Genomic DNA, 12,672 nt, shown 5'->3' on the forward strand with positions numbered 1-12,672 from the left:
GGGCAAAAAAGTGTCCAAAGCTACCTGGCCCTATGTGAAAACATAATTTCTAAATAATAAAATAAAGATATTTTTAGCAAATGTGAGACGAACCTCTGTGTTCTTTTTGGTCAGCAGTAGCTTTCACCTTGAAATTCCATGACTACCATAGATGTGATTTTTGCCCCCAGTCTCTTTTTTATTATTAAATCATGAACACTGACCTTAACTGAGGCAAGTGAAGCCTGCAGTTCTTTAGATGTTTTTCTTGGTAGTTTTATGAGCTCCTGGATGAGTCGTCATTGTGTTCTTTGTGTAATTTTGGTAGGCCAGACACTCATGGGAAGGTTTGCAACAGTTCCAGGTTTTATCCATTTGTGGATCATGGCTCTCTGGAGTTCCAGAGCTTTAGAAATAGCTTGGTAGCACTTTCATTTACATTTAAGTATTTGGCAGATGCACTTATCCAGAGTGACTCACAAAAAGTGCTTTGAAGTGTCTATCATTGTATTGATACTAGGTTGGCTTACTAGGTTACTACCTAAGTGCCAACAATCAAACACAGTTGTTTGTTTCCCATTTTTCTATATGGTGGGTGGGGTTAGTCCAAGTACTGAAGAAACAAATACATCTTGAGTTGTCATTTAAAGATAGTCAAAGACTAAGCCTTATGGACATCTAAAGGAAGTTTATTCCACCGCCTAGGTGCCAGAACAGAAAAAGTCTGGATGAATGTCTTCCTTGATCCCTGAGATAATGGTGGGACCAGGCGAGCAGTGCAAAAGCATCGGAGGGAACGTGGTGCAGTGTGCGTGTGATTAGAGGTAAGAGGTAAGTAGGTGTTGGGCCATTTTTTGGTTTTGTAGACAAGCATCAGGTTTTTGAATTTGATGCGGGCAGCTACAGGAAGCCAGTATAGGGAGCGGAAAATTGGCGGGGGCGTTGGGATTTGGGAAGGTTAAAAATGAAATGTGCTGCATTCTGGATCAGCGGCAGAGGGTGAATGGTGGACAGAGGCAGTCCTGCCAGGAGTGAGTTGCAGTAGTCTTAAAATAACAAGGAACTGAACAGGTACCTAAGTAGCCTGTGAGGAAAGAAATGGGCGGATTCTTCTAATGTTGTAAAGAAGAAATCGACAAGAGCAAGTTTAGCAATGTGTGTGGAAAATGACAGATGATTGACCAGAGCTACCCCAAGATTGCGGGCATTGGCTGAAGGAGTGATCTGATTGTTGTCCAGGGAAATCACAAGGTCTCGACCAGGGGATGAGTCACCAAGGATGAACAGCAGTTCAGTTTAACTCAGATTGAGCTCAAGCTGATGAGCTGCCATCCAGGATGAGATGTCTGTCAGGCATGATGAAAACTGGGTGAAAACCAGTGTCTGAGTGAGAAAAAAGGAGAAAAATTGTTATCTGCATAACAATGGTATGAAAAGCCATCCAATTATATGGTCTTACCAAGAGCCCAGGTACAGAGGGATAACAGAATAGGCCAAGTACCAAACCCTGTGGGACACCAGTAGAGAGTCTTCGTTGAGCAGATGTGGATCCGCTTCATGTCTCCTCATACAACCTATCTTTTAGGTAGGAAGCAAACCATTGGCTTGCTGTTCTGCAGTTTCCAGATTGATACATCACAATTACCAATCATCTATTCTTGAATTTATTTTGATTTGTTCTCTTCTAGAGTGATTCACTTTGTTCGACAGGTACTGTACTTAAGTCAAACCTGTAGACAGGTTCTACTTAAGTGAATTCTTAATTCAAAAGGTCTGGCAGTAATCAGTCCTGGGTGTAGAGAATGAAATTGAACTTTCACTTTCCAAAAATCACAGTTCATTTGTGATTTAGCAAGGTTGCAATTACATTTTCACACAGGGCTAGGTAGGTTTGGACAGCTTTTTTTTATTTAATAAATGAAACAATCAAATGCATTTTGTATTTACTCTGGTTATCTTTGTGTAATATTAAAATATGCTTGATGATCTGATCCAATATGTAAAAAATAAACTTTCACGGCACTTATAGCAATGCAACTGGTAAAATCATTCACACTACAAAATTCTCTCAAATAAATGACAAATCACTTATAACTTTGTGATTTTATGCTTTACTGTATAGTTAGTTACACAGGTATATTTCATGTTGAAACAGGTTTGTGTGAAATCATTACGAATAATATAAAACCAATAAATACAATATATTATATATAGATATCTTTTTTTTATAGGTGGAGCACTGAAGAGGATTTTGCCCAGGGTGCCATCCACACAACAACCGTAGCACCACTACTCCACATTGGTCAGGATAATGAGTTTACAGGCGTTTAGCTTCATCTCACAGTGACGTCACCCGTATTTGCCTTCCATGTTTTTACACTGATAAAGAGCCTGTGCAGTGATGACGTCATAGACATAAATGTTGCTGTATAAACGGTCACAGAAAAACTAAATTGTAAGGACAACTGTGCTAAACGGTCAAGATAGAACATATGTCTTATTAGCTGAGAAACATTTCTCTCAACCCTGAAGTGCAGCTCACGCACACACGCCCCACCGCAAATCTCGCGCACGCAAATATCACGAGAATTCGGTTTCCGTTGGTGGCGGCCGAGGCCCCGGACCCGCGCGCTGAGTTAGCTAGCACTAAATTCTGATTCCTGAATGAAAACTGGTGAAAGCAGCCTCTTCGTAAACCTGTAGAACCATGGCGTCAGCTTTGGAGCAGTTCGTGAACAACGTGCGGCAGCTCTCTGCTCAAGGTATGAATAAATACAGCTCATGGAGAAACTAAAACTGCCTCAGCTAGCAAGGGACAGCGTTATTATTTTTTCCCCACACCGGTATTGCAATAGACACGCCCACTGTGCGTCTGGGTCGTGGATCGCGTGCGCCGATATTGGTCCGTTATTACGTTTTATCCAATAAGAGTAGCGGAGGCGGGACCTACTGGTCTGTCAAATACGGGTGTGGAAAACACAGTGAGCATGTTTAGTTAGTATGCTAGCTGGGAGTATTAGTTGACAGAACTTTAGCCTGTTGTGAGATCGCGCACAGTGAGTAGATGTAAAGGGGCAGTTAGCTCTAGAAACTGCCCGCTTTAGTCACTGATACACACAAGCACTAGTGGCTTCATAAATGTCTCTGTCTAAGATAAGGAGCTAGTGAGATTAGCGTTCTCTTTAGCTAACGAGTATCCTCTGAGAGACTAGTCACAGAGCTACTCACTGACACACAGCACACCATGGACATTATGTACAAATAAAATAAAATCAGCAGAGTTGCAGCATTTCCTTAGAGCTGACAGGCATGACTTAGACGAATGCTAATGCTTTTCACACTCAGAGAGAAGCAGACTGTAGACCTGGAGTGATGAAACTCTGGCCCAGGGGTAATATACAAGGTGCTATCAAAAACTTTGTGCACAAGGCTGCACACAGTCACTTCATAAGTTAGTGTGCCAAAAGACATCTTCCTGTGTACATTGCAACTGGTGCTATCCTGACCACGTGCGTTATCATATCTGCTATTTCATCATGAACAGCAAATTAGAACAAAGAGTGAAACTGGGCAAATCTGCCACAGAGACATTTGACATGTTTCAGCAAGTTTCTGGTACACTGCAACGAGTCGTTTGAGGTGTTTAGAGTGGCACTCACGCTTCAAGGGGGGAAGATCATTACTGGTCAGGAAGGCGAGAGATCAGGAAGACCTTTAACAAGCTTAAACACCGAAAATGTGCAGACCTGTGCATGATGATCGTAGGCGGTGTGTATACCACACCCCGACAACGACAGCAATGTTGTGTATTGTTCTCCTACGCTCATCATGCACAAGCTGCGGAAAGGTCTCAAAGGTTTCGGAACGTCAACGTGCCGTGGATGACCTGTCCTTCATGACCGGTGACGAAACTTGCGTGCATGGGTACGACCCTGAGACGAAGCAAGAGCCTTCACAGGGGAAAAGCCCGTCATCTCCATGACCAAGCTCGACCGGTCCAAAGCTCGACCGAGTGCACACTCATCATCTTTTTTGACATTCGTCCCCAGATCCAGACTCCCAATAGCGAATTCAACTACCAGGTTTTAAGGCATCTGAGGGAGAATGCTCTGTGTAAACACAGAGCCTTTAAACAGTGCTAATCTCGAAACTTTTTGGTGCCCCCTCGTACCCCTTACCCAGTGCTAATAAAGTGGAGTAGTTTTTTTAATTGATGCTATTTGAACATTAGGCGTCATCTGTGTATCATCTTGCCTTTGTCTTTTTCACACAGCATCGTTCCTCATTATTTCTGTGTTTGTGTGTGTGTTCTAGGCCAGATGACTCAGTTGTGTGAGCTGATCAATAAAAGCGGAGAACTGCTGGCAAAGAACCTCTCCCACCTGGACACTGTGTTAGGAGCGCTGGACATTCAGGAGCACTCGCTTGGAGTTTTAGCTGTGCTGTGAGTGTGAGACACGCATCAGAGAGTCTCCCTGTCAGATAGAAGAGAATCTGTTCATCAAATCAGTCTTTACAATATATATGTTGTTGCTGTGGCATCTGTGTGTTTACATGTTCATGTTGTTGCTTTGTAACTCTAGATTTGTAAAGTTCTCGATGCCCAACATCCCAGACTTTGAAACATTGTTCTCTCAAGTCCAGCTGTTCATCAGCACCTGCAACGGAGAGCACATTCGATACGCCACAGACACTTGTGAGTTTACACTCCTCTCAACAGGCTTTCCCCTGTAACAAAGCGCCTTTGTCATGGTTTTGTTGCTGTACTGCAGCATATATACGTATAAATATACTAATAAAGCGCGCTATACTGAAATACACTGGAGGTTTAGGGTATTGAGCAGCTTTCTGACTGCTTTTTGATTCCTGTTGTCTGTTTTCCACAGTTGCTGGGCTTTGCCATCAGTTGACTAATGCGCTAGTGGAACGGAAGCAGGTAAAGGGTTTTAACATTGATGTTTAATAATAATTAACCAATTTAAAAGGTTTAACTGTATTTTCTTTGCTTTGCCAGCCGTTACGTGGGATAAGTATACTCAAACAAGCAATAGACAAAATGCAGATGAACACAAACCAGCTTACCTCAGTTCATGCAGATCTGTGTCAGGTATGTCCACAAAATGTAGGACTGAAAAAGAATTACAACTTTTAACTTTTACTCTTTCCGTATGGCATGACAGAATTGTACCACAGTTGATAAACCTGAACAAAGTAAAGACATGTTCTGATTTTTGTATCTCTGCAGCTATGCCTGCTATCAAAATGCTTCAAGCCGGCAGTTCCTTTCCTAGAGTTGGACATGATGGACATTTGCAAAGAGAATGGAGCGTACGATGCAAAGCACTTCTTGTGTTACTACTATTATGGTGGCATGATCTACACGGGTTTGAAGAACTTCGAGCGAGCACTGTATTTCTTTGAGCAGGTAATATTTTATGCGCATGGTGACACTCAGGTCTCAGGTTTTCTTCTCAGTCCTTGGTCGAATCCCAAGTTAAATTAAAAATGTCCTTCATGTTTTCTAGTATGATTATGATGTGAATTTTGGTAGTCTTTTTTAAGGCTACATTTAAATGTTAACCTATAAAAACAAAGGCTTGTTATTCCTGTTTCCCCCTCAGGCTATAACCACTCCAGCTATGGCAGTCAGTCACATCATGCTTGAGGCTTATAAGAAGTATATCCTTGTCTCGCTCATTCTCCATGGCAAGGTGCAGCAGCTTCCCAAATACACATCACAGATTGTCGGGAGGTTCATTAAGGTGAGGTTAGCTTTCATCCTCTGAAGAAAATCATACAACTATGTACTATCTAAAAAGTAGTATTATACTGTGTAAGACTTTTATACTGCGGGTTAAAAAAAAATGTGTTTCATCTTGAACTGCAAGTGTCGTCTTGTAGTAAATATGTCAATCCATATGCCAGCTACAGAGAAATATAATACAAAACAAAGACATCTGTTAAAAAGAAAAGTCAGTTAAATCCACAATTAATTGATGAGTAAGTGATCATTAATTACTAATGATGAGTTAAAGCCTCATTTACGTGGCTCCCAGCTAATAGTTTCTTCAAGTTTTCTACCGTGGCTTCAAGGCTCCCAGCTAACAGTTTCACCAAAAGTTTTATTTCATGAAGCTTCATTCAAGGGCTCATTGTACTGCCATCCAGTGGACACATTTTGTGTAGCTACTAGATTGTAACATCGCAAGCCAAAAGATTGGTAGCATTTTTATTTATATATATTATTTAAGAGGTAAATGTAAAGTTTAAATCGTCTAAAATATTACTCGAATACTGAGTAACAGTTTCAATTGAATGTCCGATTCATTTATTTTTTCAAATTATAATATTTTACGTGTGTGTATATTATAGGATAATTATATATGATAACATTGCGTAAAAAAGGTAAACTTACCCTGACATGTTTCCTCAGGTTAGAAGTTGAGTTTTTATATGCTGAAGTGTCTGTTTTGACAGACAGATGAGACACTGCAGTATGAAGCTGTTCTTTTGCACTGAAAAGCTTTGTATTTAAGGCCAGGGGTTTTCATCCTCTTCTGTTACTAAGGTTGCTAATTTTATGTTTTCATTGCCTGTCTACTACTGAAGATTTTTTCCTCGCTATGCTGCCTGTTTGTGTGTGATCATGTGACTACATGTCTTATTGTTACTGCGGCTGATTGGTCAAACGGAGTCATGTGATTATTGTTGCTATGTCTGATTAGTGAAAGATGTGGTAGATCTATCGGCTGCATGTGTAGAATAAATGGTTAGAAAAGTAACGAGTCGAGTGGAGCTGAAGTGGAGCGTTTCTTCTTCAGCATCTATTTAAGATAAAGTAAAAAGTATGGTGCAGTAAAACTACTCATAGAAGTTTTTTTTTTTTTTTTAAAGTTACTCAAGTTAATGTAACGAAGTAAATGTAACTCGTTACTACCCACCTCTGGTTGTCGGTCACGTGACTCTCACGTGAGGGTTTGTTTGGACACGCCCCAATTTGCTGGATACAAGCTTCAGAGCTTCTGTGTCACAGTAACATCACTACTATTAACATCCATAGTTTTTAAAGCATCCTTTCACTTTTAAGCAAGTGCTTAACCTTTTATTTATTACAGCTCTGCACAAATCGACCAGCCCCTCCTCTGTTTCTATGATGTCACTTCTTTCCTTAAATTAATTAATTTGTTTTATTTTTTTAATTAAATTAATTATTGTTTTAATCTCTTTTTTGACATTCTTTAATTAATTGCAAATTTTGTGTAAATCTTTGTGTAAAAAATTATAAGAAAATACAATATAATAAACTGACTTCTGACTTCATTATAATAAACTTCTTGTTAGGTCAAAATGTTTCACTAATTATCTGTGTGGCTTCTTCAGTCTGAGGGGAAGCTGGTAGGATTCCACAAATTTGTATCGTCCAGGGTGAAAGGTCCTCCCCTGCCTGAATGGGCTCATTAGATGCACAGTGGAGAGGGTGAGAGTCATTAGAAAGCAGAGGAGGGAGAGAGCTGTTAAGAAGAACCAGTAATAGATGGAGATTAGGGAGAGTCGTTAAAACGTAATGATCAGAGATTGGGGGAAGTTCTTAGGTGTGGCTTTCCTGATGAACCAGTGAAGATGTCTTGATCTTCCTGGGGAGAGATGAAAGGAACAACCTGTCTCCTGTTTTTCATGCTGCGATAAGACTCTCTGTTAAGTGAATGATTTCCCATATGCACTTTCATGGTCGCCTTCACACTTTTTTGGACCCATCTATCCTCTCTGTCCAAGATTTGTACATTATTATTCTAAAGTTTGTGTCCTTTAGATGAAGGTACAATGCTGATTCTGGTCCTGAGTTGCCTCTTCAGTGCTGGTACATCCTCCTGTATAGAGGTTGTTTTGGCTCCAGTGTAGAGCTAAGAACACACTGAGACGAAGATAATATTGCTCTTATGTTTTGGTGTCCTCCCCTGCCCTAATGACGCTCGCTTTCTTAATTGTGCGCCTAACAAGCCCGTTCAGGCAGAGGAGGATCCATAACTCTGGACGACACTAATTTGTGAAATCCCAAAAGTTTCCTCAGACTAAAGAAGCTACTCTTTATGAGCTGGGAACATTTACCCATCCGAAATTCATACTCTTGTGTTTTTTTTGTTGGTCTGTTTGTTTTTTAGCCCCTCAGTAATGTTTACCATGAGCTGGCGCAAGTGTACTCCACCAACAACCCTGCGGAGCTGCGCAGCCTCGTCAACAAGCACAGTGAAACATTCACACGCGACAATAACATGGGCTTGGTCAAGCAGTGCCTCTCGTCATTGTACAAGAAGAACATCCAGAGGCTAACCAAGGTCTCCAGCTGCACACTGTCACACTTAACGGGGCAACACTTAAGATCACATAAATATCCACTTTTCTAGCCTACTTAGTCAACAGAGAAATGCTCGTATTTAAGCAATGTTTCAGTTCTGTGTTATGATCGGTGATCGATGTGAATGGTGTCATTTGTACACACTGATTTTTCCCTGTGATGCAGACGTTCCTGACGTTGTCTTTACAAGACATGGCAAGTCGAGTTCAGCTCTCAGGGCCTCAGGAGGCAGAGAAATACGTCCTGCACATGGTGAGCCACAACACTGCCACCTTTCTCTTCTTATACACACCTGTGTTAACATATAAAGCACTGCTGCCAGTGTTTCCAGTGAAGTCACAATACCAGAATGAAAACACCAGTTCCTGGTGGAGAACTTAATGTGATTCAAAGAAGAGCTGTTGAAAGTGTGTTGTTACTTATTATTTTGGAATGACCTCAGCTACTGTTAAACTTCTTATAATATTTATAGTCTCATACTGCACACCATATTTACACCAACTTTCCCAAAGTTCCCTAAATGCTCTGTATAACATACACCCAGGGTTTTCCACAGGAAGGAAATATACTAGTGGTGGTAACAGGGCAGCATTACCTGCCAGCATAACAGTAGTTTACTACTGTACATATACAACAAACAACAAATATATATGACCTTTAATACAATATTTTGATTTATTTTATATTTTTTATTAATTTCACATTTCACAAATTTAAGCACATTTCAAAGATCCAACCTACTAACTCTTACTTCCATCCGTGACGTGTAGGACCAAAAAAAAAAAAAAAAATTTTGGATGTGCAAACATGACACTGTTTAAATAACAGAGCATTTTAGCTATTTTCTGCATTACCTTGTTTAAAAAAATATATATTATTAAACAAAAAAAATTCAGTACAACCTAGGCTTGATCATGAACTGAATTTTATTTCAATTTAAACAACTATAGAAAATGATCTTTTATTTATTTTTGCAGAACCACAATTAAGAAGAAATAGCAGATTCATTAGCCAGGTGTTTTATGGTTGGTTTCGGTTGTTTCTGTGACCAAACACATTGTACATTTTTGCTACATTGTTCCCATATTTTGGTATCTGTAAAATTTGCACATTTTAAAAGTAAGACATTTATGGTTCTACATGACGTATCAGAAAACCCAAATGTTTGCCACTTAAGGTTTAAGAGTTAATCCTCCTGGGTCTTAAGAGCTAGGTGACCATGAGATACTGTTTATCTGCAGAGCTTGTGAGACCGTGGCATTTACTGCCTCAGTACATTGTACACGGATGGCATAGTTCTTCCTGTCAGACTTTTAAAATTGGTGGGCAAATATATTTAAGGGGCCCGTCCTAATATACTCTGTGTGTGGGAAACACTGTATACCACATTCCCTTCCTTACAATCATTCCAAAATACATGAAGCAAATTGACATTTCAAATCTCTGCTCAGGCAACACAACAGCAGGTGGTTTCTGTGACCAAACTATTTAAAGGAAAGCACTATCCACACACTTCCGCCTCTGTGTGCTCACAGATGCCCATGACTGACTAGTGTCACTGTGATTCATAGGGGAGAGAGTTTGCCACCCCTCCTACCCTGAGAGCACAGCCAACTGCGCTCCTTTGGCATCCCGGGCACGGATGGCTGTGGCATCATTCGATTCAATCTTAGATAATGCGGCATTGCATTTTTGCTGCAAAGAATCACATTTTTCAAAGTTCGATTAAACTGTTTTTGTAAAGATTGTGCGACACTAGAGCTGCTCTGCTTTGTCAGGATCGCTTTCAGGGTCCCAAATCGGGAGATGTTTGAAAGACTGCCTCCGCAACACTATGCTGAGGTGTTGAGAAGAGGCAGGGTTATTAATCAGCACTCTATTTTCCCCAACACTGGATATTAGTACAATAAATTATATTTCTAAGCATTTGGTTGGCAGTTTTTAATTACATCATCCTGTTGAACTTCTTCAGAATACGGCAATTGTTTGAAAATAGCAGTGTTTAAAATGACATTCACGTCACTGAAAAGTGTCTTATGTGGGCGTTCTCTTCTGAACTGTTCCTCTCCTCTTCACAGATTGAAGATGGAGAGATTTATGCCAGCATCAACCAGAGAGATGGCATGGTCTGTTTCCATGACAACCCTGAAAAATACAACAACCCTGCAATGCTCCATAAAATTGACCAAGAGGTTTGTAATAATACTGCAGTCAACTGCCAGGCTGAAGAGGAAACAGGACAGTGTTACACATATGGAGGCCAAACACTTCATGCTGTTCTTTTGTGTTAGAAATGATATGTTAGAAATATGGGCAGAATAATTAGGGCATTTTGGTTGCTTTACAATAAATTTCATGTAAAGGGCACTTGATTGGTCATGATTAAAATGATTCTTGTTTGACATGTACAGTATATTTCTTACTCTACCTGTATAGTCAAGAGTTTTCATCAGTTATTAGGCACAAAATTACAGTTATATTTTATGCCTCTGTCACTGTGTGCATTCATTAGCGTGAGAACAAGTGGTTGTATATTTGCCTAATTTTCGGTCATGTTGATCTTTCTTTTATATTATCTTTTCTGTTATTTATCTAATCTAATCTGTTCGTCATTCCCAGATGCTGAAGTGTATAGAATTAGACGAGAAATTAAAGGCCATGGATCAGGAGATCACCGTTAATCCCCAGTTTGTACAAAAGGTACACAGACTCCTCTAGAATTCTTAAAAACCCGTTAATTCCATGTTAGTTTGTTACCCTGACATGGAAATACTGCGCGTTTTCACTAGCCACTTCAGAAAGCCTTCTGCGTTTCTGATTTTTGTTTTCTCTCTCTTCAGAGTATGGGAACGCAAGAAGACGATGTTGGAAGCAAAACCTCGTCCTATTCCTGAGGCCACTGCAGCGAACACTCGCGACTCCTGTAATGCTGAAGAACCATCATCAGGACAAATATCAGCCTAATGGACTATATCAGAGGAAAACCTAAAATGTCTGCAATTATTATAATTAGTTTTTTTCTTTCGCAGTGCTCTCATACACACCAACCCTGTTTTGTCAGTGTTTTTATTTATCAATTTTCAAGTGCAAAACCACAGCTGCATTTATGACCGAAACAATAAAAGTACTGGACTTCTTTGTCTGAAACGCTTGTCTGTGTAAGTTTTTTATTTTTATTTTGTTCATTTTAGTAAGAAAGTTTTTTTTCTTTCTGGGTGTGGAAAGGCTGTGCGTGTTCTTCTAGGTAGGATTTGTGTTAGGCCCAAAGGGTAAAGCATTCACTCTGTTGTGTAACGCTGTGTGTGCAGCTCACTGATACCTTAACTAACAGAATACTAATACACAGCAGACAGGTAAAGCGGCCTTGTGTTGCTTTTTCACTCTATGGCTGAATAATCTCTCATTCCTGTCCTTTGGTCTTTCAGGTAAAGATGAGGAGTGTTTTTTAACCAGGATGTTGTGACATAAAACTAGAAAAATATGATATAAATGAATTGAAACAGATGGTCTGTTCTGGTTAATGTGTCTTTCCATAAACATTTTCCACAACAGCAGCAAGTTAACTCTAATCAGGACAAGTTAGACTAGTCAGTATATTTTATTGCATGTTCTATTTAGCATTTTGTAGTTTTAGTTTCACAGATGGCAAGAAAAGTAAATGTGACATATAAATAATTGTAGTTAATTCTTCATATTGAAGGTCTTGTTGCTTCTGGTGATCAAACACATTTCTGTACCAGTCCATGCTGGTGAAGGGAACATGGTGCCGGAAATGACGCAATTAACATGGCCAAGTCAACGACACAAATAACCAGCATAATTAAGAATAAGGATTAGCGGTGAGACGTTTTAACAAAAATTATCCCATCGCTTTATTTATTTAAGCATAACCTATAGTACTGTATTTGTGTCACAAACACTTTGTGCGTTGGTGCGCGAGGGAGGAGCTGAAACACCGTCGCGTCCTGCCGCTCTATACAATCTCAACAGCTGAACTTCCGGCAGGAAAAAAAACTTGACGAGCAGCCGAATTGGCCAATCAGCGCGCAGCGTTCTTGAGTAGAGGCGGGGTATAGAATACAAATGGCACAACTGGCTACCAATGTGAGGCGTACAGGATGAGCCATCGGCCAATCAGAGAGCGGCGCCGTGAGGTTTGTGTCGCCCACGGTGTTCGCTTGAATTCCATTGCCGTCCATTAAAACATCCGACTTGGAAAATACAACATTAAAGTGTCGGCGGGATTTAATATCACACTGCGGGTTTGGGCGTCGGGACCCGGATGTGAGAGCCGTTTCAAAAACAAGGATTATTTATCGCGGAACCCCGCCGTATGTGTG

The 12,672-nt window shown here is 40.2% G+C and overlaps 2 protein-coding genes across 2 annotated transcripts in view; both read left to right on the plus strand.

The window, feature by feature from the left end:
- The first annotated feature begins 2,564 nt into the window (after positions 1-2,564).
- On the plus strand, positions 2,565-11,483 carry cops3 (COP9 signalosome subunit 3). The gene is made up of 12 exons (XM_053511332.1): positions 2,565-2,741; positions 4,294-4,423; positions 4,563-4,675; positions 4,866-4,915; positions 4,994-5,086; positions 5,225-5,404; positions 5,601-5,741; positions 8,139-8,312; positions 8,498-8,584; positions 10,411-10,524; positions 10,952-11,032; positions 11,173-11,483. Exons 1-12 carry the CDS (start codon positions 2,687-2,689, stop codon positions 11,224-11,226), a joined length of 1,272 nt encoding a protein of 423 aa, XP_053367307.1. The 5' UTR covers positions 2,565-2,686; the 3' UTR covers positions 11,227-11,483.
- A 992-nt stretch (positions 11,484-12,475) lies between these two features.
- The window catches only part of usp22 (ubiquitin specific peptidase 22), a 24,054-nt gene continuing 23,857 nt past the window's right edge, over positions 12,476-12,672 (plus strand). Inside the window, exon 1 of the mRNA XM_053511331.1 lies at positions 12,476-12,672. This exon is cut by the window's right edge and continues 274 nt beyond it. The gene's annotated coding sequence lies outside the window, so the exon portion shown is untranslated.

The sequence above is a fragment of the Clarias gariepinus genome, chromosome 14 (assembly GCF_024256425.1).
Source record: "Clarias gariepinus isolate MV-2021 ecotype Netherlands chromosome 14, CGAR_prim_01v2, whole genome shotgun sequence".
Taxonomy (NCBI): Eukaryota; Metazoa; Chordata; class Actinopteri; order Siluriformes; family Clariidae; genus Clarias; species Clarias gariepinus.

Coding starts and splice junctions, on each gene's coding strand:
- cops3 (XM_053511332.1), top strand. CDS start 2,687: ATGGCGTCAGCTTTGGAGCAGTTCGTGAACAACGTGCGGCAGCTCTCT. Junction 10,525..10,951: donor TCCATAAAATTGACCAAGAG/GTTTGTAATAAT, acceptor CGTCATTCCCAG/ATGCTGAAGTGTATAGAATT. Junction 11,033..11,172: donor ATCCCCAGTTTGTACAAAAG/GTACACAGACTC, acceptor CTCTCTCTTCAG/AGTATGGGAACGCAAGAAGA.